This window comes from Equus quagga, chromosome 15 (genome assembly GCF_021613505.1).
Source record: "Equus quagga isolate Etosha38 chromosome 15, UCLA_HA_Equagga_1.0, whole genome shotgun sequence".
NCBI lineage: Eukaryota > Metazoa > Chordata > Mammalia > Perissodactyla > Equidae > Equus > Equus quagga.
The window spans coordinates 55686454-55712467 of NC_060281.1; the positions used below are offsets into that span (position 1 = coordinate 55686454).

Sequence of the window (26014 nt, forward strand, 5' to 3'; positions counted from 1 at the left end):
ATTAGCCGGTGGCTTTAGGGAGGAAGTGTCAGAGAAACAGTAAATACTGATTCCCAGGGGTGAGCCAAGCTATGGCCCTTTCAGAAAACTGCAGGTGTTGCGGCATGGCTCAGGGGTAGACTGCAAGTGGAGGAGAGAGCTGGTGTTTAGAAGTCAAATGGGAGGTGAGCAGGGGCCAGATCAAGGAGGATCTGGAGCAATACCTTGCTAAGTTTTGATTTCATGCTGAGAATAATGCAGTGACTTTCTGGAGGGTGTTAAGCAGGGGAGCGATGTTCTGTAGTAACTGTGAGCTGTCCGTCTCTACCACAGTGTAAAGAAAGGACCAGACAGCCCCACTGCCCTATGCAGATGGCTGAAGAGGTGGGTCGAGCACCCTCTGACCGGCACTCAGGATGCTACTTATTCTCACCTTGTTGCAGGTGTGGACACTGCCAACGGTTGCAGCCTACTTGGAACGACCTAGGAGACAAGTACAACAGCATGGAAGATGCCAAGGTCTATGTGGCAAAAGTAGACTGCACAGCTGACTCGGACGTGTGCTCGGCCCAGGGGGTGCGAGGATACCCCACGTAAGTGGGAAGGGGCGCCTTTCTCATATAGTTCCAGGTTTTCCACATCTTTTTGCCAGCTGCATTCAGCCAGAGAAAGTCCAAGTTGAACTTTCAGTAGCTTCCTTTGTAGTTCTGAGGAGTGAGCAGATGCTAAATTTAAGCACGCCATCCTGTTGTTAGAGAAGGATTATGTTTAACGCTGTCTATATTAGATGCATTTTTGTACCTTGTTTGGAAAAAGCCTTTAATTAATCAGTGTTGGGTTTTCCTATTTATAAGAGAATGGGTTTGTGAGACAAAGATGGTGGTCTCCATGAGGTCCTGTCACGTTTGACATTCACAAGTACATTTAAACAACAAGCACAGACTTTGTCATCAATTTTAGTTTGAATTTTTGGCCATTCTATTAAGCATCCTTCCTAGAGTCATTTCCCATGTGAACAGCACAAGGGCTGTTTCTGTTGGAAAGGAAGGTGACAAACCCTTGGAGTATGGCAGTTCTGACAAGGATTACTACTTACTCCCTTGACAGTTCAGAGTTTTTTGGTTTTAAGAAGCAGAAACTGAAACTGGCTTAATAAACAAAGAGGAGATTAATTAGAAGGCTGTGGGGAAGCTCTGAGACTCAGCTCCAGGAGTCTGGAGGCCTGTTTTTATTGCACCCCCCTTAAGGTGACTTAACTTTCTGGCTCTGCATCTCTCTGTTGCCGTGGTTGACTTGGGCCCACCACTGACTGGCCCAGCTTGGATGGAGTGTTCATTCCAGGAACAGTCTCTGCGGCCAGAGAGGCAGCATCTTATAGGAAGATGGTAGCCCCATTCAGACCACATGGCACGTGTTGGAGGAAAGAGCCATTCTCCAAAAAAAAAGGAAGATGCTGTTTCCAGAAGGATGTGGGGGAAGGGTTGGCCCCTGCATCTCCTGAAATGTCTGTTCAAATTGATGGATGAAGTCAATTCTTTATAAAACCTGAGCCTATCTTCAGACCTGAGAGGCAGCATGGAAAAGTGGAAAGAGCTCTAGGCTTGAACCTGGAAGCCATGGTTTGGATCCCAGTTCTACCATTTACTTATCAGGCAGCTCTGGTCACATTCTCTAACCTCTGAGTCTAAAGTAGGATGATGATGCCCACCCACCCACCCCACCGCCCTGTGACATTGTTGTATGAAATAACATGTGCAGACACTGATCTGAGCATACCAATAAATGTATAAGTTCCCCCCAACATTAGGAAATTTGGCCTTTCCCTGAAAGACTCAGGAATTCCTAGTCGTTGGTGATTGCTTGCTAATCTAAGTGCCACAATTCAAGTCTACATCAAATCAGATTAATAGAGAGAAAATTTCCTACTCTGTGTACCTACATATTGGCATCACCATCCTATGCTTCCTAGCATTGCTTTTAAAGTAAACTCTGCTTGGATGAAGAGCATCCCAAGGGAGCGTCAGTGAGTAGTGGGACCAGGTGAGGAGAAAGATGCTCACCTGTTGCGAGCTTATTACTTTCAAGATGCAGAGGCGACAGAGAGGGTTGGCCATGGTGTCTACTCTTAGACACCTGGCTGTGTGTGGCCTTGTGGCTGTGTACACCACAAACCATACCACAGGGAAGGTGTAGGACCTGTAATGGGGTTGAGAGGGCACGTGTTCGGGGCCATCTGAGAGGGGAGTAGAGGGTTCCACCTGGAGCTGGTCATAGGTACTGTCAGGCTGCAACATCAGTTAATCCACAGGTGCTATTCACAGATTTGAAAAGATCCGCGTTGGATCATGTGTCCTGATTTTTATTTAGAAGATATAATCCCCAAGAAAACCATGCTCTGGTTTTGAATTGTTAAAAGGAACTAACATGAGCTTATACCACACTGAACAAGGTTTGGGAAAGAACCTTCATGACCATCACAGCACTGCACAGGTGCCGAGGACAGATTTTTTCACAGAATGCGGAGGCGGAGTGTGCTGCATAAAATGTAGTTGCATTGGGGCAGTCCTGGATTTACCCCATGTGCGTTCATTGCCTCTAAAATAGCACCCATTTCATAGGGACGTTGCGAGGCCTGAATCAGATAGTGAATGTAAATGCCTGAGCGCGGGTGTGTTAGTCTGTTAGCTTTTATGTCATTCTTGCCTGGCACCTGTACCTGGAAGAAACGATTGGAGAGGGAGGGAGTTCAGGTTCCCAGGCCCTGAGAGGTGGCTGACTGTGCCCAGGAAAATGTTTCGAGATCTTCCTGCTGAGCTAGTAAAGAATCTTTATCCTCTGGGAAAATGTGAGCAGGGGCAGGCTGAAGGGGGTCTCCTTGGGCTGCCGTAACCAAGTACCGCAACCTGGTGACTGAATATCGTCTCACGGCGCTGGAGGCCAGAAGCCCGAAATCAAGGCGTCGCAGACCGGTGCTCCCTCTGAAACCTGCCAGGGAGCCCTTCCTTACCTCTTCCTGGCTTCTAGGGGTTTGCTGGCAGTCTCTGGTGCTCCTTGTCTTGTAGATGCATCTCCAGTCTTCCATCTTCACATAGCCTTCTCCCTGTGTACATGTCTCTCTCTCTGTCCAAATTCCCCCTTTTTATAAGGACATGAGTCATAGTGCATTAGAGTCCACCCTCATATAACCTTTTACTTCTATAAAGATCCTATTTCTAAGTAAGGTCACATTCTAGGTGCCGTGGGTTAGGACTTGAACAGATCTGTTTTGGGGGACACAATTCAACCCATATCACCATCTCATCCATAGTAGTAGAGCTTTCATCACATTGTTTTCCATAGTGACCCATAAATGGGATTTTCTCCCCGGCAGTCTCCTTGAAAGGGACACAGATCCCCGGGAAAAATAAACACCCATGTGAAGGTTTGCTAATGTCAGGCAGGTTTGGGGCCGTACCTGTGGCCCACTCTTCACAGCCTCCTTCAGCTCCATCTGCAGCGAGAATTGCAGTCAGGTGCCTGGACAGAGAGAGAGTTCTGCAAAGGAAGCTCTGATTCTGTCCCTAGGCGCCGTGAACTTGAGGAGGAATCTCAGGCTTGGGCAGGTTAGGAAGATTTTCAGTCCAGCAACAAGAAGAGATTAAAAAAAAGGTTTATTTTTGTTTTGCTCAATGCACACCAAATCAGAGAAAAATCACAGGTTAGATTTTACTGTGTTTTAACGTTAGTAAAGAAGTGGGGAATGAGTTTGGTGACGCTGGTCCTTGCTGACTGGAGGATCCCCTGTCTTCCGTCCTGAAGCACTGTGGAGGAGGGAGGCGCTGGGAGGAGAGAGGGGCAGTGGAAAAGTGCAGTAGCCTTCCTCTGTACTCTGTGGGCAGAACACGCATTTCCAGAGCCTCCTGAGGTCCCAGGGTGGGTGCGCGCATTCAGAATTGCGAGCTCATGCTTTGGAGTTGCTTAAAGTGTTAAACTTCATGAAGTAACGGGCGTACTGGCCAAATCTATTTGGATTTTGGCTTTTTGTTATGGTTATAAAAGTATAAGCTACTGAAGAAGCAGAGCATATATTTGTCACTGGAGGCACATTAGGGATGTCGTGTAAGTCCCTCGCAGTATCGTAGTTTCTGGGAAAGGCCAGTAAGCCCGTTTTAGTTTAAATTAATTTAAATGCCTACTCCAGCCAATGTGTTGGTTTTCTCATATTGCTATGAAACTTCATTTTAAGGCCTTTGAAGAGTAAGCTATTCAAACCCCCAGTTCTGATTTCTGCATATCTTGACGTCTTCCATCTTGAATCTGCACACTGGGTATCTGCTAACAAAATCCACGAACTACGTGCTGTAGCAGTGTCGGGGGCATTTTAGCTGAGTATGCTTGCCAAAGAATGCTGGCCTGTATTTCTTTTGTTTTGTCAATAGCTGTATTTCCACCCCCATCCCCCCATTCCTTGACACTTTCTGTTAAGCTTTATCTAGACTATGTTTTCTCGTTACCAGTGGAATGATGCAGAATCTGGACGTGTTCATTTTGGCCTCTGATGATGACTTTTGCTCACCACTGAAGGAAGCGCTCCATAGCCTATCTGCAGATGCCCTCAGAGGCTACTATATGTAGCAGGAAGGAAAGATTCCTTCTCTGTGGGGAAGTTAACAGACCAATGTCACAGTTGTTCTTATCGCTGGAAACTTGAATTCTCACCATACCTGGATATTCGAGCTTTGTAAGAGCCGAATAGCTGACAAGGTAGCCTGGAAATGAACTTATTGCAAAACTATGCTATTTCTACTACAGTTCTAATTTTTTAGGAAAACAAATGCAGAACATAAGAACTCCTGGAGGCTGGGAAGGATGACAAGGACTTGGCAGGGTGAGCTTCAGAGCTCTGCAGGCTGAGCGCTGGGAGCCTAGGGTGGAATTCACAGCATTAGGCAGATGTGTTCACCTCAGCTTTATTTTTCTTGAATAAAATAAGAAACTTTTAAAAGTTTAGGACTAAGTGAATATATTCTTTCTTGGAACATTGTTTTTCTTTCTTTTTCCAGTTTTTTCAGAGAGTGGCAGATGCGTGCCTGGCTGCCGCTCACTGACAGCCCATCTTCTGACTAATTCCCCTGAGTGACTCTGCTGCCTGCAAGGACAGTGCTCTCCCCTCAGAGCAGTGGAAGTGCTTTAACAGTCTGCTCCATCTAATCCTTTGATACTCTTTCAGCTTGAAGTTTTTCAAGCCCGGCCAAGAAGCTGTGAAGTACCAGGGTCCTCGGGACTTCCAGACACTGGAAAACTGGATGCTGCAGACACTGAACGAGGAACCTGCCGTGAGTCCACAGAAAGCCTCGCTCCCTCTCTTTCTTCCTACATTCGGGGCAATAAAGAGGCCAGTGCAGCTGGAAAATTAAGGCTACCTTTTCTTGTGTGTGAGGAAGCTTGGCCCTGAGCTAACAGCTGTTGCCAGTCTTCCTCTATTTGGTATGTGGGGCACCACAGTGTGGCTTGATGAGCGGTGTGTAGGTCCCTGCCCAGGATCCGAACCCATGAACCCCAGGCCTCCGAAGTGGAGCACGCGAACTTAACCACTATGCCACCAGGCCAACCCCAAGGCTACCATTTTAAAGCAACTTTTTACTTTTTTAAAACTTATTGACAACATAAGTAAAGATTAACTTTCCTTCTCAATTTTTTTTTTTATTGTGGTAAAATACACATGATATGAAATTTACTTCTATGCCACTCTCATCTGTAATACAAGTAACAGTAATTTCTTAGCACCAGAACTTGAGTCTTGGCCAGCTGGGGTTGGGGCCAGGCCTAAGCCAGAATATCCAGTCCAGGCCAGCTTTGGCCCCAGCTACCAGCTTGCTCTTACCTCCTGCCAGCTATACCTACAGTGTGAATCTTTCCTTTTCTTCTCAACCCTTAGTCCCCAAGGTCCTAACTGGCTTTGCTGATAACATAATTTAATGCCCTTAATACTGTTAGTGTTTTCATATGCCTCCCTACGCTAAGGGTAATATCAGGAAATTGTGGAAACTGTGATTTCTGAGATATTTTTTAAAGACATAGCTGTGTGAAGAATGTTACTTACTAAGAAAAATTTGTAATCCTCCCCGTCTCCAATTAGGTTGGGAGTCTTAATTTTGTTGTAAATCATTCTGGTGGTAAACCATTCATTAAGCATCCTCTCATGTGTGGTGCTTTCTGATTAGTGCTGAATGCTCAGGCTCCGAGGGGCAAAGTGGACTTTGATTGTGGTGTTATGTTGGTGAGGGACTGGAAAGATGGCCAGGGTTTCCATGCTGTACATTGCTGATGAAACATTATGAGCATCTGAAGTTTCTAAATGTAATTTCAGTTTAAAGCATAACTAAGACGGCTTTATTGCATCCGGTCGGCATCCGCTGATTTGAAGGTTGTCTGTGCTCCTGTGCAGTTCCAGGAGCTTTGGGGGCGCTCTGCTGCTATTGGTGACATTTTCCAGGGTGTCTGTGGTCCTCCACCTCTCCCCCACATCTGTGTAGATGTCACAGCTAAGCAGAAACCCAGCTGCTCCCTAAGTGCTACTTTAGCTCACGTGTTAAAAAGTCTCTACTGTGTGGCGGAGAATGCTGGGCTGTGGTGTTGAGTAAGTGCTGAGCAGAGACTCATCTAATTTTAGGTAATAGGGAAAACCACAAACCTCTCGGAGAGTCAATTTGCATCTTTGTCATGGCAAGAAGGCTAGATGAGCAGGTGTAACTTTCATATAGATTTAAACTTCAAATCGCTTCCTTTGTGAAAATGTTCTCTGATGAGAGGAAGCCAATTTTAGAGAGGAATTAATAGTGTCAAAAAAACTTTTCAAATAAACTTTTCACCAAAAAAGCCAGGCTTCTGTGATGACTATTCAAGAAACCAGCAGCCAGTATCAGGATGGCGGAAAGACTTCATCTTGTAGGCAGAGTTCCCTTCGGGGGAGTGGTGGCTGAAAGTGCAGGCCCAGAAGGTCTGTGAGGCCACGCCTAGGCTCAGCATGGCCACGTGGCATCCATCTGGCACCACCCCAGAACCAGGTCCTCAGAGCACTAGCGATCGCAGATAGATTCCAGAAACAGTGGCAATGTGCCTTATTATAGAAAAGTTCACATATTCAAACTTTATACTGCAAACCGAAAATTCTCCTCAATTTGAACTTTGCTTTTTATTTATTTTTTTATTATTTTATTGAGGTCATAATAGTTTACAACATTGTGAAATTTCAGTTGTACATTATTGTTTGTCAGTTGCCATATAAATGTGCCCCTTCACCCCTTATGCCCCCTTTCCCTTAGTAACCACTAATCTGTTCTCTTTGTCCATATGTTTGTTTATCTTCCACATATGAGTGAAATCATGTGGTGTTTGTCGTTCTCTGTCTGGCTTATTTTGCTTAACGTAATACTCTCAAGGTCCACCTGTGTTGCAAATGGGACGCTTTTGTCTTTTTTATGGCTGAGTAGTATTCCATTGTATATATATACCACTTCTTTATCCATTCATCATTTGATGGGCACTTGGGTTGCTTCCACTTCTTGGCTATTGTGAGTAATGCTGCAGTGAACATAGGGGTGCATAAGTCTCTTTGAATTGTTGACTTCAAGTTCTTTGGATAAATATCCAGTAGTGGGATGGCTGGGTCATATGGTATTTCTGTTTTTAATTTTTTGAGAAATCTCCGTACTGTTTTCCATAGTGGCTGCGCCAGTTTGCATTCCCCCACCAGCAGTGTATGAAATTCAACTTTGCTTTTTTCTTTTAAGTGAAAACTTTTTAAAAAAAGTTCTTCATCTGTGTTTGTACCTAAGTAATTTAATATATACATTTTTATGTTTCAACAGGATAAATTTAGATTTTTCACCCTAGTGTTATGGCAATATTAAAGATACTCAAAGAAAAGAAAACCTGTTGTTTGTTACATCCTACCCCAGTTTTTATATTTCCATGTTTGCTTCTGTATTTTTTTCTTAAAACAGTTATAATCATATAAACGTGATTTATTTCACTAATGATATTTTTAATTATCTTTATATTGATCACATTTTATATTATCATGTGGATTTGCCATAATTCAGCTGTTTTCCGTTAATGGATATTTAGGTTATTTAGTTTTTCTGTCATCAGAAATGCTATGAGAAACATGTTTATTTTTGTAAAGACTTTTTTTTCCTAGTTTTGAGTGATGTTTTTAGAATATATTCCCAGACATAAAATTGCAAGACAAAAAAAGAAACCAAGACCATTTTTATGGCTCTTGGTGTATATTGCCAGATTGCTTTCTTAAGAATCTGTAAGCTCACAGCATCACCAGCAGGGTGATAATGTGCCCATTTCTGTGGTATACTGTAGTGTTCCCATGATGGTGGGGACCGCTCTGGTGTCTGTCACAGAGCACAGGAAGTGATAGTGCCCCCTAGGTGCCATAAATGAACAGTTTAATACTGAAAGGCCTTTGAACATCTTATAAAGGGTGACATAGAGTGTTTTGTTTCACCTTATGGGAACTCACTGACTGTTTACTTAGCCATCATTCTCTTCAGCATCTTTTTGTGTGGGTACCGAGCACTTTGAAAGTTTTGATAAGCCATCAGCAGAAAGGACAACTTTGTGCCTTGTGATTACAACTCTGCACAGCTGTGCACTATCAGCACTTTTAAAGCTTTTAATGACTTAACTTGGGTATTCTTTTTAATAGACAAATGAACCGCCAGATAAAAATTGAGTAATATACACTCATATGTCTATAGCAAAATGGGGATTCATTGATCTTTTCTTTAGCTCTGGTTGCTTTGGTTGGAGGCCACAGCTGTTCAGGCTTCAAAAATTGAGAAATTTAGAATTGTGTAGTATTGTGGTAACTGTATAGTTGTACACATTGGGGTCTGCTCAGGTACTGGCAGAATCGTCTTTTCAAAAGCTACTCCTTGCCCCTTCATGGTATTTCTGTCCCCCTTAGTCATGTGAATTATAGTCTGTCTTTCAGTATGGCTCATGTTTGCCCTGTGGTGTTCTCTGTGGCCCTTCACTTACCTGCATGTCCCTTCTCATTGCCTCCTTCTTCCTTTTCTGAGTCCTCCGCAGTTTTACCTTCCTTCACAGGGCTGCTCAGCACTTCTGTGAATAAAGGGTAGCCAGGCCCTCCTCTGTCTCTTAAGTTTCTCATTCTCGGCCTGGTCCGTTTTGCTACTTCTGTGTCTTTGGGTCCTACTTCCTTCTGAGCCAGTCCATGAGGAATTTCTTTTTGTATTTGTGAAGTCTCAGATCACATTTCAAAGAACGGGACCGAGTGCTAGTTTGGGGTGGCCTGTCCTTCAGTTTGTCTGCTGTGTTTGGTTGCGTTTGGGGGCAGCAAAGGACAGGCTGGGGTGGGGACGGCTGTCACCCGGCTGCCCTCAAATGTCAGTCCTGGAGCATTTGTTGAGGGTGAGGCTGGTGAGGGGCTTATTGCTGAAGTGTCAAGAGAACCTAACAAGTCTATTCCTGATTGGCCTCCCTCAACAGAGCAGCATCCCACAGCAGTTCAAGGTGGCCAGGTGAGGGAGGAGATCTGCAGAAGGTTCTAGAAAGAAACAGGTCACCTCCTCAACGGGTGTCACTGTGTCTTCACAGACTAACAGTGACTGTTGTTTTGTTTCTTCCTATTAGACACCAGCACCAGAAGTAGACCCACCCAGAGCTCCCGAGCTCAAGCAGGGGCTGTATGAGCTCTCCGCCAGCAACTTCGAGCTGCACGTCGCGCAAGGTATGGCAGGCGAATCTTGTGGGCCTTCTCAGTGGGATGCACACCTCTTCGAACCACTGACCATTAGTCATTCCTTGATTTGCTGGGCTTTTCCTTCCTGCCACCTGAGGGCTCATGGAGACCAGCCTCTGTGGCACTTATCCAGAGTTTCTCTCTTTAAGACATCATTGTTTAATGCTGCTCCTCTGGAAAGTATTCCCCCTTTGTCTCTGTCCTTAGAGAAATGCCAGTTTTAATGCTGAGCTAAAGCCTTAGGTGTGGGAAGCTCACAAATCAAGAATGGGCACACTTAATTTGTACACTAGCTGGCAGTGCATCCTTGGATAAGAAAGCGTTTCTTTATATTCATGTTAATCATATGTTTATTGACATGAGGCAGAAACAAAAATGTCTCTTACCTGTTTAACCCAGAATTTCGTGGGACCATTAAAACATGTGAATCAGAGTAGGTATTCTTTTACACTTAAAATATTTTTCTGCACCACATCTCATTTTTTGAAAATGATCTCCTAAATATCAAAGTGATCTGTGTACAGTTTCTGATGTCAATAATATGTAAGTCCTTTCTTCACACGTTTCACAGGAGTCGGGCTTGGTAATAAAGGACTTGAAAGCAAGTTCAGCTTCCTTGCTGGCCTCCATTCTCAAATGCTCCCATGGGGAGAAATCCTCCCGTAAGACTGGGTTGGAAATGTTGTGAAAAAGGGCTTAACATTTTATCTGGCTATGTAAATTCATGCTTGCTGGGAGTCGAACCCCACCCCACTTACTGTGTAAATAAGTGTTCCCCCAACCACACTAAGATCTAAAATAACTCACTGTGACGCCTTCAGCCGTTTTCCATTTTTGTTAAAGGTGGTTCTTTCGTTGGTATGGGTGCTCTGGTGGTGGAGCTTCAGGGTGTTTTCCCATGCAGGGGACTGACTTTAATTTGAGACTAGCTTGGGCTCCCTGCAGGATGTACCACCAAAATCCCCTTGTTATAGACCATTTCCTGCAAGCCCAGCCTGGTCCCTCCCTAAGCAAGCCACTGCTAAGGGCTGTAGTCCAGAGCTGCTGCCTTGGGCTGCTCCCAGGAGCATCTTTCCTCAGAAGGCGACAGCAGCCTCCTGCTCTTACAGCTTCCCACTGATACTCCAGGAGGTTCCTGGACATCCTGTTTCCACCTCACAGCACAAGGTTAGCGACGTACCTTTCCAGAGACACATGGCTTCAGCCTTGCAGATCAGTTGCTAATTTTTTGAAGCAAGTTTTTTGCCATTTCAGTCAAATGTGTCCTTGCCGTGACGATGAGGTGCCGCTGTGAGCATTGGCGTGGCAACATCCTGCCCTGAGCCTGAGTCACATTTCAGCGGCCATTTGTTAGTTCTCTCCCTGGCCACAGCCTGATTTCACTTGGTCTCAGCCTGACATCTTTCAGGCCCTAGGCTGGTAAAGGTAGAACAGCCTAGAACAATACTTCAATGTCATTGTCACTGTCAATGACATTGCGAGGGTCTGATTTTTTTTTTTCTCCTAGCTTAGGGAGTGATACTAAGTTTTTTAAACCTTCTATTTTGTGAAATAAAACACAGATACAGAGAACAAATGTAGGGCTTATTGAATTGTTATAAAGCAGTCACCCCGTAACCACTGTCCAGTTCAAGAGATAAAACTGCCAGCCTCCCCATAGCCATCCAAGTTCCAGTCCTCCCTCCCTCAAGGGGGCGCTGTCCTGACTTTTATGGAAACCACTCCTTGCTTTTCTTTATGGTTCATCACCCAAATGTGCATTCCTAAACACTATAGTTTGGTGTTTTTTATTGTATGTCTTTAGAGACATCTTAAGAGACTTGTATGTCTCTTAATCCATGTGCTCTGCCAACATTGCTTTTTCTTCCTTGCATTCTCTTTGCTGAGCACACAGGTTGTTTGACCTGTAGAGTCTCCACAGTCTGGACTTTGCTGATTGTGTCTCCACGGTGTGGTTGAACACATTTCCCTGGTTTCTCTATTTCCTGTGAATTGGTGGTTGGATCTAGGGACATAATCAGTTTCCATTTGGTGTTTTTGGAGGGTACAGGCAAGACTTCGTAGCTAGTGAAGTCTCTTTGTGATGTCAGTGGCCACAACAGTCACTGCCTAGATCCATTGATTCATTAGGGTCATCAAATGCTGATATTCGGAGTAAAATATCCTGTCTTCATTTTTTTCAGCAAGAGAAACTTGCCCTCATTTATCTCTTGGTTTTCTAGTGGTGCAGTTCATATAGGAAAGATAGGATGAATGCCTGATTGTTTCCCATTATTGCCAATTTTCCAAATAATGAGTTGGTTCCCTATTGTCCTCCAAAGATAACAAACTAGGTTTTGTTTGGAGGATTGTTACAAACTCATGGATATAGACATATTTTATGGAGAATCACTTTTTACCAGTTAAACGGTTCATACTGCCCTGAGCTTTGCAAGAGGACAAAGATCACGTGCTTCCATTCAATCTCTAGTTAGGTCTGATGTAAATTACACTCCCTCTTCCCCTTCTCTGCCTTGGCTCTCGAATAAAGGCGACCACTTTATCAAGTTCTTCGCTCCATGGTGTGGTCACTGCAAAGCTCTGGCTCCGACCTGGGAGCAGCTGGCTCTGGGCCTTGAACATTCCGAAACTGTCAAGATTGGCAAGGTAAGTGAAAGCCCTTATTAAACTGGAAATAGACTGCCTTTGGCTGGATTAATTAGCAGAGTAGCCCATTATTCATTCTGTGTGCAAAGTCACAAACTTGATTTATTAATTCCATTTAGTGTGCCACTTGATAATTCATTTCACCTTCACAGATGGCAGCCTGGTTTCGAGTGTGCTGGCTTTTCCACAGCCTAAAGATAAATTATGGTTTTGGCTCCTTTGTTTATTTTGAAGCAATGGCCAATTCTGAATTGGCAGCCCCAGAACCCTTTCTGCAAAGATATGGGGCAGAGCCTTAGAGAATGTTCACTGGACGTACTTGGAGGCCATCCACATTTGATCTCACCCAAGACTCTTTCCTAAAGGACCCTCACTCCGTGCTCGCAAAGGCACGCAGAAGATCTCCCCATGGGGAGCCCCAGCTTGCTCTGTGCCTGGGCGTCTTTCCAACTTTCCCCACTTTACACAGAGAAGCCAGAAATGGTGTCTAACAACTTCTGTGTAAGTGGATTTTCTGGAAATATCCAGAGTGGCTCCAGAATAACTCCTGGGCCATCAAGCATTTTTAATCTCGTCCAGCCTTTGGCACCCAACAGACATCCCTGCATGGATTTCCTTCATAAAAATCTCATTTTCCACTTTGCCAGAGGGCTGATTAATATACAGAAGTAACGCTACATGTCCAGGAACTAGAGTTAATAAGATAATCTGCCCAGCACAGTGAGATGGTCAAAAGCATAAACTTGGCAGTCAGCTAGAGCTGGCTGGCTCACCTTGGGCATCTTCTCCACACGTCAGTCTCCCCCTCTGCGAAACCAAGACAGGACCTAACTGTGTGCTGGTTGTGAGGAGGAAAATAAAATGCTTAGTACAGCGCTTGGCATGCAGCAAATGCCTGGTAAATTGTGGGAGTTATTGTTAGTTAAATGGATTTTTCACTGTTGCCTGTTCAACACTTTCAATAATGTGCTCTATCATGTGTGTTATGATAATGATTTTATATTTATTGAACATTTCATGCAAGTAATCATAAAATAATTTTCTTTTTCTATCTTCCCCATTCCTAGTATCCTTACTTTATTTTATGAACTTTGATGGAAGATTATTTTCAGTGTGTCAGTAGAGGCTTCTAGAAGAAGCAGGCATGAGCAGACACAGTGTAAATATCGGGCTGTGGCCCTTCCTCTCTGGACATCCATGTGGCTGGGTTACATGGACCCTAGAGATGCTCCCGCCCAGACTCTGGGTGGAGGGTCCTGAGCTTCAGTTTAACACGTTCACTGCTCTCTGACTTCAGTCTTATCTGTTAAAGGGATATTTTTATCCTCCTTTGTTGACATAGTGGAAAACAACTTAGTCCCGCATAGCTGATTTAAACGCGAGTAGAAAATCCAAAAGAAAGTGACTTAGGATAAAATGTTTAATGAAAATGTTGAACAAGCAGAATCTTTCGAAGATTTAAATGAAATAAAAAATTTGAAGAGCTGTGGTTGTTGGTAAATTGAGTTTATAGAATTAAGGACATATACTCTTAATTTGACATCTTTTCAGTTTTATCTTTATTATATGCCAAATTCTCCTGTTTAAAATTGACTCCTTGGTTTTAAAGCTCTGCAAGTTTGAACATGAGGATGAATTTCTGAGCTGGCACTGTGACAGTGTGGGTCTCTGTCACCGACACCCAGGCCTCCCTGTCCCCAGAGGGCAGGCTGGGCTCCATCTACAAACTGCTCAAGAGAAAACATGCTTCCTAAACATTGGCTTTTTTAAGTGAGCTAAATCACGTCTCTGAGTAAATCTTGTCAGCCTGCTCCCTTAGCTCCAGTGTATTTTGGGGTAGCTTTTAGGAAAGTCTCTCCAAAAACTGTAGCTTGCTGGCAGAGATGTTACAGATCGGGAATTTTAGAAATTTCCTTCTTTTTAAAGCACCAAGTGCGCAATAGTCCATTTAGCAGGAAGCCTCCTGAGGAAGCTGACTGGGAACGTGATCGTGCTCTGACTTTATTTTTAGGTTGATTGTACACAGCACTACGAGCTCTGTTCCGGAAACCAGGTTCGTGGCTATCCCACTCTTCTCTGGTTCCGAGATGGTAAAAAGGTACGTCTTCAGGTCTTTGTGTTGAGACAAAATGTTTCTCTTAACAACAGTGGGCTGAGATGTCACATGGTGTAACAGGTGGATTGTTTGGGCCCTGGTTTAAAGGCATACATATTGTGGAACAAAAATGTCTTTCCCTTAATTGATAAGCTTTGGGTAGTTGAGAAAAACTGTCCATTGTTATACTATTTTGAAACCCTTCAGTGGGCTCAGTTTATCACTGGAATAACCCAGACCTACTGTCTGAGGGTCACCGTGCTCTGATCACGGCCTTTGAGTGGGGTTGAGGCTCGCTCCTGGTGTGGCCCCCCAATTCCTGGTGGGTAGTGTCTCCGAACACCAAGTCAGCGCCCAGACTCTCATGCTCTCATCCTTATTGCTCTGCAGAGGAAGGAGATGGGAAGTTCTCTCACCAAAGCCAAAACATCCCATTTATAATCTGTACTCCCCCATTGAAATCCCAGTGTGCAGACATCGCACAACTCACACAGCCATAGCGAAGACATCTGATGGGAGGTCTTATGAGGGCAAGTGGGGTCGGGAGGAGGTTTGAGTGATTCAGAGTGCTTTCTGACTCGGCGGCGCGTCTGTGTGGCCCGTGTCTCGGACAGATTGATCAGTACAAGGGAAAGCGGGATTTGGAGTCGCTGAGAGAATACGTGGAGTCGCAGCGCCAGAGCGTGGAGAGGGGCGCCCCCGAGACGGTGGAGCCTTCGGAGGCCCCGGTGCCAGCCACCGAGCCCGTGGCCGCCCAGGTGGGTGTTTGCTGCAGTCCATATGGGCAGAAACAGCCCACAGCCCTCCACCCGCGGAGGGCATTCTCCTCAAACGCTTCGGACAAAGTGACAGTGTGGGAAGAGGACAGAGTAATTCAGATGGTTGGCTACGGCTGGCTTTTCAACAGGGAGCATTTTCTTCAACTACTTTTACATGCTTGTAAGGGGTAAACATAAACAAAAGCTTCTTTTAAAAACTTGAAATAGATATGAGACAAATCTTGAGAGTGTTCGGTGTCACTGTCTCTAGAACATTCTCCCGTTTGAGTCAGTCATCACTTTACTTGAGGGTGTTTGCTGTGAAAGTTTGACTGCTGCGCCTCGGGCCCCTGTTTCTGTTCATTTCCATAACTTGCTGCAGTCATTTACTCGCACCCTGTGGTAAAGGACCCTGAAAGGTCTGCAGCGGAAAGGACGCACACCCTGGAAGTCGAAGGCACATCTCTGTGGGGTACTGAATCTGTTGCAGCAGTGTCTGACTTGGGGAGTATCGTCTTCAGTCCTTCAGATAGTGTGTGGTTTTAGATTCAGTTGTTCTGCATTTATCAAGCCCTTGCTGTGTTTCAGGCACTGTCCTAGGCCACCAGGAAACAAAAACAAGACCATTTTCCTGCCTGTGAAGGGTGCTGGGTCTCATGGGGCAGACAGATGAGAACACATACAAGCAGGTGTCATGGGGGCTGAGATGAAGTGTGTGCTGGGTGGTCACAGTCATTTGAGAGACTGGGGGCACATAGGCACGAAGGGTCACTGAAGAGCTAGCTGCAAGACAAGCTGGTACTTGCTGGAGACGCGTGGCGGGGAAGGCATGGCTGCTGGAGGAAGGGCGGGCGCAGAGGCACGCTGGTGTGGATCAGCCGGGCACAGTCCGGGCCGGGCCCGCAGTGGGTGGAGGGAATGGGGTGAAGGAGGACAGGGGGTGCAGTGCAGGATGCCAGCGAGGAGAGGACTTGTGGGCCAGCCAAGGATTTTGAGCTTTATCCTGTATTTACAGGGAGCCCACGGAGAGTTTCAAGCAGAGCTGAATTTTAGGATGACTAGCAGCAGCATGTGTGAAAAAGATGGAAAACCAGTGTATTAGGCCATAAAAGATGATAGGACTCCAAACTAAGGCTGTGACAGTGGGGATGGAGAGAAGGAGAAAGCAGGCATAAGGCGTCCACCTCCACTGAGCGGACTCAGGATGGTGGGGTGAGGTGACCAGCAGATTTCTGGCTTATCTGGTTGCCAGAGGCACCAAGCGTGAGATAAGGACTTGGGGGAAGAAAGCAATGAGTTCAGTTTTCAAGATGTTGCTTTTCAGGGCAGTGGGGATATTAAGGTCGTGATGTCCAATGGACAGTTCAGTACGAGTCTGGAGCTAACTCAGGCTATCTACGCTAGATGAGTAGGTTTATGTGTCTTCAGCTTTAGGTAGAAGCCGATGCTGATGCCATGGATGAAAATGAGATTATTCAAGGGGAGTCAAAATAATGTTTTCCCAGAAAAACAATGCTTGGATTTCCTAGCTAAGAACCGTAAGGCCTGTTTGTCAACGTACTTCCAATGCAGAATACTTATATTGCTGCTTCAGTTTACGTGGCTACACTTCATGGCATGCCACGTTCTTACCTGGGACAGTGGGACACTAGGGACAAAGGAAGGGGCAGTGTGCCCTTGTTCCTCAGGTGAGGGCAGCAAGCCAGGTGTGTGTGAATGCCTCCTCAGTACCTCTCGACCCCTCAGCATTTACCTAGGATCATGACTCGCTGGAGCCATCACTCCCTGAGCACCAGTTGTTTGGAATCAGAAAAACCAACAGAACCACTGACCCCATCCTCCCATGGTGGGGGTAGTAATGCGCCTTCTCGCCCCCATGGCCCATCCCTTAGTTAGACTCCTGTAGGTTGGGGACTGCCTGGGTGTTAAAGTTTTGGTTTAAGAAGTAAACAAATGATTTTGTAGTTGTTATGACCACATGTGTTAGAGGAGTGTGTGTGTCATGGTGGTTATAAAGGTCATCCCAAATTGAGTATAATTATATACTATGGATGTTTTCATCAAACACAGAGCGGTTTCTATTTATAACAAAGTTTTCCACCATTAAGTGGGTCTTTCAGTGAGTGTGGCGTCCAGTTTCTGGCCATAAAGAAGGATGGTAGTGTTCCACAATGGCCTCCTTGGCGCTTCGCCGCCAAGTGCCTGACACACGGTGCTGGAGGCCAGACTCAAGCGGGGCAGCCCTGGTACAGGCAGCCACGTGATAAATCATCCATGTTCTTGCTCTCGTGAGAGAGTTGCAGGTCCATTTTTGGAGAAACACATAGACATAATTCTGCAAAGAACTGTCAAGATAGAATCCCTGTAGAGCCGCCTGCCTTGTGGCCCCGTTCCCTGAATTCTCCAGCCAGAGCTTAGATGAACAGTTTTCACATTCACTTTAAATTTCAAATAGAAGCCTCTTACATGTAAGACACGTATCTTGGCCTGTGCTTTTGTAACTAAGTCTTTCTGTTACACAGAGAAGGTAATTTTACGAATCCATGTGATGGGAGAGTGGTGGAGTCAGTGAGAAAGGCAGCGTAAGTGCAGACTTCACGTGGGCCAAGAAGTGGGTGTGTGGACTCTGGGCAGTATTGGAGGCTCCGAGCCGGGGAGGTGTAGACTCAAGCTCAGGCCCCCCAGAGCTGACTGGTCCACACCACAGCGCCTGGGATGACAGCAGCTGCACCTGAAGCCACCTGGGCTGGCTGGGGGCAGAACACACGACTGTGTCCTGCCACCTCCCGGCTGCAGGTCCTGGACCCTGGACACTGGAATGAATCTCTGCCCTTCAGAGGCTGCTGCCCTACCCTCTTGTGTAACTTGTGAAATGCAAGCTGTGTAGGTATTTTCGTGTGACCTTGGAGCATGCATAACAGCATGTAAAAAGATTATTGACATATTTCTGCAATCCCAATGCGTGGCCCCACCCTATTCTAAGTGATGTATTTGAACTGTGGCTTTTCCCTCCCCTGAAGGGCACTGTGTTGGCACTCACAGAAAATAACTTCGATGACACCATTGCAGAAGGAATAACCTTCATCAAGTTCTATGCTCCATGGTAAGTGGCTATTAATTAGAAACTATTTTGTCCTAATGGACTAAGTCCCATCATATTTTCCAACTCAACAGCCAACCCTCCCGGCTCAGTATTGGGCAGATATTACATTTACACATAGGTTATGTTGTAGGAAATAAGGGAATGTTATAGTTATGTTCCTATATTTAGACATGTTAAAGTTTGATGGTATCATAAACGGTTACTTATGGAGATTGAGGTTAATTTATTTTAAGGTTCAGTCTGCTTTCAAGAAAACATAAAAATAGAGGAGAATTATGATGGCCATACAAAACTTAACTTTTGTGGTAGCTGTGTACTTTTCCAAATAGGCTGCTTTTTTGGTTGAATGAACCATGAACATCATGATGTAGCTTTGCTCCTTAGTCTCTTTTTGGTGTCAAAGAGAAATCCATTAGAGCTCAGCTTTCTGTTAGAGCCATTCAGTGTCTTACCCAGTTATTGGAACCTTCCTGCCACGTGGTCCTTGGGGCCCAGAGCAGAGATGGACCCACAGAGTTTGAGACCAAGTGATGCAAAGACTAGGTTTCGAGACTTACCGTGAACTACCGTAACTCTGGGTGTCCTTTAACTCCTGGGGACCTGCATTTCCTCAGCTGTGAAATGGGAAGGACGCTTTGTCTCCATGAATAAAACAATCCATTTGGAAAAGCTGAGTGTTAGTTCTGTTTCTAAACGTGAACCAGTGAGGTCCCCACATGTCAGTTTTGCTCTTCAGTGTGTTTCATTCCAAGTCTTCGTGAGAACCCATGAGAGCAGAGGTGAAAGTTAATGAGCACACGAGTCCTGAGTTGTGTAGTTTTTATCCTTAAAGAATAAAAATACTAGTAAATGATGCCTTTAAAACTATTACTTTCTATTTTTTAAAAAACCTAAAGCTGTATAGATCAAGTATGAGGACAGAAGATCCCTTTTTATTGGAGGGGAGCAGTTCATATAGTGGGGTGGGGGGTGGTCAGGAAAGGGACACAGTAACAGGTGGACGGGAGGTGTGAACAAACTTGGTAGAAGCCGCAGCGCTCGCACCAAATCACTGAAGCTTCAGGGAAGCTTGGAAGGTGTTTTGAAATTTTGAGACCATAAGCAATCAAATCTGAAATGTTTTTGGCGGGCTGGCCCAGTGGCACAGCTGTTAAGTTCGCACATTCCGCTTTGGTGGCCCGGGGTTCACTGGTTCGGATCCCAGGTGCGGACATGGCACCACTTGGCAAGCCATGCTGTGGTAGGTGTCCCACGTATAAAGTAGAGGAAGATGGGCATGGATGTTAGCTCAGGGCCAGTCTTCCTCAGCAAAAAGAGGAGGATTGGCGGCAGATGTTAGCTCAGGGCTAATCTTCCTCCAAAAAGAAAGAAAGAAATAAAATAAAATGTTTTTGGCATTCAAGTGATTTTTGAAAACAACTGTTTGGAGGCTGTTTTGTTTCTTCTTCATCTCCTTCTGCTCAGGGTGCATTCATACGCCAGTTAGCCCAGTTTACCGTATTATGGAAATGGTGTCAAATCTAAACTTGTTTTTAGACCAGCTTGTTTCTCTCAGCTTATCTGAAAGTCTACTTTGGATTGACTTTAAACTCCTTGTTGGGTCTGGTGGAGGAAGAGGAGGAGATGCAGGAGGAGGAAAAGTTAGCTGGCCCAATGGGAGAATTTGATGTTTTATAAATTTCTAGGCAATTGTTGACTGCCGCAGAAAGAAGAAATGAGGCTTGGCTTGGCAGCTAAATGTAGGTGAGTGAGCTCAACCCAAGACTTCAACAAAGCTGTCCTTGTGTCCCTAGGTGTGGTCATTGTAAGAATCTGGCTCCTACTTGGGAGGAACTCTCTAAAAAGGAATTCCCTGGTTTGGCAGGAGTCAAGATCGCCGAGGTGGACTGCACTGCTGAGCGGAGTGTTTGCAGCAAGTACTCGGTGGGTACACGTGGAGGAGAACGCCGATGGGTGCTCTGAGTCCTGGGGCGGACCGCAGGCGAGATTGTGATGGCACTGTGCACTCAGCCAGCATAACGCATGCTGCCCTCACCCCTCAACAAAGCATTTTTTGTGTCCTTTTGCGTTTTTTTTTTTTTTTTTTCCCTTTTGAAAAGCAAGAGAGATGCTCTCAGAGGAAGGGCTCTCTTCTATTATACACATTTCGGGGGGGTTAGGTCTTGCCATCTGGGTGTAAGGCTGGGCGTACCTGAGACTCAAACCTTGAAAGTGGGGTCCCACCCTCACGGCCATTCCCGTTGGCTGAACAATCAGCTGGCCTGCTGATGGCCATAAACACCCGAGCGGCTTCTCTTTCAGACGTAAGCCTGCGTTCTGAAGGAGAATGGCTGAGCGAAGGAACATTCAAACATAGCCTTCCTCCTGAAAGGGCCATACCAACAAGTTGGTCTTTGCTCGGGTTGTTTCTTTAACTGCAGCCGCCTTTCTGAGCTGTTAGCACAATCTAATAGTCTAGAAGATTTGTAATTAATATTTTTCCTTCTGTGTTGTTTTCTTAAAACACTTTGGAGGCCTCTGGAGTTTATTACCTCATTAGATTGAGAATACATGTAGCACAGACATCGTTTACTTATCACTAGAAGATGCCATTTGTCTTTTTAGCTTACAATTCTTAAAAAGGAGGGAGTTGCAGCTGAAAAATCTACATCCTTGAGGATCCTGGTGCTACTCAGTGTGGTCCACAGAGCGGCCTGGGTGTCACCAGGGAGCATCTCAGAAACGCAGAGTCTCAGGCCCCACTCCAGACCTGCTAGATTGGATGTGCGTTTTCTCCAGATCCCCAGGGGATGGTGTGCAGGGGAAAGACTGGGAAGCGCCCCTGTAGGGTAGAGGCACTCCTTTGACACTGATCTTGTAGTCTGAGACTGGAAGGTACATAAATGGCCCTAACGCCTGCTTTCCGCACTATCAGGTACTCTTCAAATGGTCTATACATTTTTAAACCATGGGCTTTCCTGGTCACAACTATAGGAGTTTTTCAGGTTTTATTTAAGAAGTGATTTGTGTGTGATTTAAACCACTGGTTTTCAAAGTTTTATTTATTTTTTGTTAAGGTACGAGGCTATCCCACATTGTTGCTTTTCCGCGGAGGAAAGAAAGTCAGTGAGCACAGTGGGGGTAGAGACCTCGAATCCTTGCACCAGTTTGTTCTGCGCCAGGTGAAAGACGAACTGTAGAAACCCAGATGGAAGTCGCCTCTGCTGCCTGGCCTCCTGTACCCTGTGTATTGGAGCTAAATCATGTGGATGTCACTGAGTTTCAAATGGTGGTTATTCAGAAAGCTGAATGTACTAAACTTGTGGTATCTTCTTTGTGTGTGTGTTTTTTAAGCCAACAGACTCTTTATTAAGTTTCTCTAAGTAAACATGTAACTCATGATCCCTTTGCAAACTAAATATTTTCAGTGGCGATCTGTCGTCCCCTTTAACCTTCTCTTGATGAAATCTAAATGGTTTCCTTTGAGACTAAAATAGAGTTGAGGAAAATCAAATTGCTGGACTGTTTTTGGCTCCTGAGTGATTCTGGTGAAAGCATCATCCAAAGCATAGTTTTTGAACTGCCCATGAGTTCTGGAAAGGTGGCCTGTGGCAGTATTGACGTTCCTCTGATCTGAAGGCCACCAGTTGACTTATTAATAATGTGGTTGATCCATAGTTCGTGGCAGATTCAAAACAAAAACCCCACACCTCTGGAAGATACCTTCACAGCCACTCCTGGATTTTCTGTTTCTGTGAATACCTCTCTCATCACAAGAGGTTAGCCATAATGAGAGCAATGGTACTTTTGACACGTGCCTAAGTAAAATAATGCTGATGCCATAATCGTGTGTGTGTCGATACTCGTCAGTTATTACTGTTCAAAGGATACTTCTGTTTGTTTCTCATGGGTGAAAGATTTCATTAGTTATGTTAACATGAAGCCAGAGTCCATGTCAACTTTAAGATTTGATGTCTCCCATGGAAAATGTGGGCATGGAAAGTTCCACAAGGCTTGTCCTGACTATTCTATTAACTCATAGAAAGATTGTGGTTGTATTTGCTACTGGGGGCAAGAGGGCTAGATGAGCTTTCAGGTCTGAGTATCAGGGACCAGGGAGACCCTTGCAGCCCCGCTGCAGGACCCTAACTGGCAGCAGTTTCAGATTCTGTCCTAAGTAGGCCTTCTGGAGGCTCAGTGCACTTCGCTTGCTCGGAAGAGGCTGACCTGCTGTATGAAGAGTGGGATTAACTTGACCTCAAGACCAAAGACTGAAGTAGGCAGGGCAGAAGTAGGCCATGTTTACCGTCGATGCTGGCGTCTTGATAATTCGCGCCATCCTGGTTATTAAGTATTTTTATCATCACCCTTGGAAATAAGCAACCATCAGACTAGGCTCCCTTAACATATGCACCTGTATGTTCTTTGCCATCAAGGGACTTTTCGTGATAACCCCTCTGTATCCAGCGCTCTTCTCCCCACCTCCTATGCGCAGGGATGTGGTCAGTTGGCACAAAGTAACTGGTCGTAAGCATCTTAGAAACAAGACCACTTGTGCTGTCTGTGGCAGATGACAACAGAGCAGGATCTCGACCAGCCTCTGCCTTAAAGGAAATCTTTATTAATCATGTTTGGTTCACAGATGTTCTTTTAAAAACACCCAACTTTCTAGAGAAGCACAATCCTCATGAGTGGCTTCAGCTTTGCATCATGAGTCTTGTATTAAAAGAAAAAGTGGTACAATTTGTTTACACTATGATACTTTCTAAATAAACTCTTTTTTTAAAAAAAGTCTGGTCTTTCCTTAAATGTTACAGCAAAACAGATATAAAATAGACAATAAATTATAGTTTATATTTACAAAAAAGCTGTAAGTGCAAACAGTTATAGATCATAAATGTATTATTTAATCAGTTTAGTATGAAATTGGTTTCCTAGTACATGATTGTGAAAAAGACATTTTAAAAATATTCTAAGATTTAATCTGAGTCTTACTTTCTACAAGAGAAAACTGGTTTCGGTTCAGAAACAGCATGCTCATCCACACCCTTTCCTAAGGGCTGGGTGCCCCTGCCTCAGTTTACTTCCATTGTCGGTTCTCACCCTGCGACACAGTATGCTGTACAGTGAAAGGCAAGGAACCGTTCCACTGAAACAGATGAGCTATTCGAGCCGACGCTCCTGAAGTCACTGTGCTTTTCAAAGAGCCATTCCCAAGAAGAGGTGCAGATTGCTTTCACATGTTCCATGGTTACATTGATGGCTATGAAAAATGCTGCTCACCCTGCGCAGCCTCACCGCAGGGCATGATGGCTCTGCTTTTGGTACTAGCAAAGAAAACAGCAAAGGGGGGAGGACAGAGCTGTGGGAACGATATGGGTTCTTCTGACTGAAATAAGTATATTTTCACACCAACAAAACTGCAGCACAAACACTTAACAGCATTGACCGAGACAAAAGGCACTTCCCCATAGCCCTGGTTAGGGCCCGGGCTGTGATTCTGTATGAAATTGACCTCCTGCGAATGAAATTTATGAACAGAGGCATTTTCCCCCAATTTCTGCTATCTGTAAAGTCTACCATTGAGAAACACTATTGAACCGACTGATACTTTAGCCAAGAAGACGTTTACTCCTTTAAGATTATTTTCCCTATTGACTCACTAACACCACAAATAGCTTGATCTAAAGCTAAAACTAATTTTCTTGGGCTTTTCTGGAGAGGGAGAGGGGAGCCTTTCAAAGTTATGTTCCTGCCGTTACCAGACTTCATACTACAGACATTCAAACTCAGACCAATAACTACTCACGTTATTTACCATGTGAGCAAATTATTCATAAGGTCCTTTAAATCTTCCTTGGGCAGTAAGGCACCGACCAGCACGAGGGGGTTTCAGAGTCTTAGCCTCCCACTTTCACCATGCTTCAGTATGTTTTAAGGCAGATGTAATCTAGAATCCAAGGCAGTTTTTGTGCCCCCAGCAACTAGTGTCAAGTTAGTGGCATCCACAAGCTCTTACAACCATGTTCCTGTACTTTTTCAAGATGACATTGGAGTTGTCGTCAAAGTAAAGAACCGAGATGGCATTAAGTTTAGTTGGCGCACAGCACGGTTTGGGGACATACTCAGGATTCATAAGGTGAACCTGTTCCAAAACAGAAGGAGGAAAAGGAACCATTAGAAACCACGCCTGGTCTTGGCTCCCTCCTCCCTATACAGTGGAAGTGTCTCCGGGCTTACCAGGGTCTGTACGATGGCGTGGTTCGTGGCGTTCATGTGTGCGTTGAGTGGGAAGGAGCATTCTCCATCACAGTAATTGGCAGCATAGCCCTTGGGTGCAATGATCCAGTCCTTAATTTAAAGCAAAAGGAAGCAACAAAAAAAGAGATTAATATACACTCCTCACATCGTCTGTGCTCTCAGTAACCCTATGAGAAGGTATTACATTGGACAGGTAAGGATACAGATATAGGAGGTCAAGTTCATATTCAAGTGGCACAGCTAGGGTATGAACCTGGTCAGTCTGACTCTGGAGCTCTTGCTCCTTCCACAGGCCCGTGAGACCTTTCTTTAGCTGCTACCCACCTGCTAGGCCTGGAAGCAAGGAGGTGGCTGGCTTTATGTACTCGGCCCCAAAGGAGCCTTTCCAGGAGCCCAGGGCACTCCCTTGTCATCATAATGCCACCTGTGTATGGAAACTATCTCCTGTCACTTACCACCTACAATTTGCTTCTTATAAACTACTGGTGGCTCTCAGGTGTGGGGCACAACATTTGTGCTCTTCTAGATAGTGTGAGTCTGCCAATTTATAGCCATTAATTAACTATTGGAGAATTTAACAATTAGATCAGTTTTTCCAATCCTTTCTCAGAACACAATAAAACTTGTTCAAATGCCCAAATAAATAGATGCCCTGTGGACTTGGAAATAATGAGGGAAGAGTATTGGGAAATGTGGCTATTGATTTTTACGTAAACAGAACTTGGGAATCTGGGGCTCCCTGGAGGAGGCCAATGGGGTCTTGGTATACAAGTAGGCTGGGCCTTCCCCACTTTACACCAGGAGCCTGGGCATTTGGAAGGGCCCCTGAAAACCTTCATGGGAGGAACCATCTCAGTCCTAAAGCTCAAGGTCTTTGATGATGGCTACTGCCATTAAGATGAGAAGAGACTGAGAAAGGACCTTTGTCCCCCTTGTTGTCCAGAGAACTCACCTGCCATCCCAGGTCTTGGAAGCTCACATAAAGTTCATGCTTCCTGCAGGCTGTTTTTAACTCACTGCTGTTGTAATCTGTTGGAAGAGATCAAAAGATGCACCCATTAACTCATTCATTCCTTCACTTAAAAATTTACATGGAGAGTTTGCCATGGGCCAGGCACTGTACTAGGCTTGGGAGAGCACTGAACAAGGCCTCTGCTAGATACAAATTTGGTCATCAACAGCTCCATCAGGTTCCCAATCATTTAGGTGTTTCACACGCTCGGTCTTGTTCACTCCGGGGTTAGTGCTGGGCGTGCTGCCAAACCGTACGTAATTTTGGACTCAAATGGACTCCTTTAAGCAACATGTTTGTTATGAGCCCCTGTTGTGTGCAGGGCCCATGGAAAAGGTGTGCCAAGATGCCCAAAACACCCCTGGGATCCTGACTTGGAAGACATCATATTCACATTAAAGATGACTATACCAGGCAG

The 26014-nt window shown here is 45.1% G+C and overlaps 2 protein-coding genes across 2 annotated transcripts in view; one reads left to right on the plus strand and one right to left on the minus strand.

The window, feature by feature from the left end:
- The first annotated feature begins 336 nt into the window (after positions 1–336).
- On the plus strand, positions 337–21832 carry TXNDC5 (thioredoxin domain containing 5). The gene is made up of 9 exons (XM_046640007.1): positions 337–572; positions 5189–5294; positions 9634–9730; positions 12273–12388; positions 14400–14486; positions 15098–15241; positions 18262–18344; positions 20138–20267; positions 21401–21832. The coding sequence occupies exons 1-9, from the start codon at positions 346–348 to the stop codon at positions 21521–21523; spliced, it is 1113 nt and encodes a 370-aa protein (XP_046495963.1). The 5' UTR covers positions 337–345; the 3' UTR covers positions 21524–21832.
- A 1092-nt stretch (positions 21833–22924) lies between these two features.
- The window catches only part of BMP6 (bone morphogenetic protein 6), a 153637-nt gene continuing 150547 nt past the window's right edge, over positions 22925–26014 (minus strand). Inside the window, exons 5-7 of the mRNA XM_046640006.1 lie at positions 25537–25613; positions 24564–24674; positions 22925–24468 (exon numbers count right to left, since the gene is read on the minus strand). Of these exons, the coding sequence (XP_046495962.1) occupies positions 24319–24468; positions 24564–24674; positions 25537–25613 (338 nt within the window). The 3' untranslated portion in view covers positions 22925–24318. The remainder of the gene's footprint in view (positions 24469–24563; positions 24675–25536; positions 25614–26014) is intronic.

What these genes read in the sequence shown, in the direction of transcription:
- TXNDC5 (XM_046640007.1), top strand. Translation starts at nt 346, where the DNA reads ATGCAGATGGCTGAAGAGGTGGGTCGAGCACCCTCTGACCGGCACTCA. An exon ending in CACTGAACGAGGAACCTGCC is followed by an intron (nt 5,295 to 9,633) that starts GTGAGTCCACAG and finishes TCTTCCTATTAG; the next exon opens with ACACCAGCACCAGAAGTAGA. An exon ending in GGTTCCGAGATGGTAAAAAG is followed by an intron (nt 14,487 to 15,097) that starts GTACGTCTTCAG and finishes TGTCTCGGACAG; the next exon opens with ATTGATCAGTACAAGGGAAA.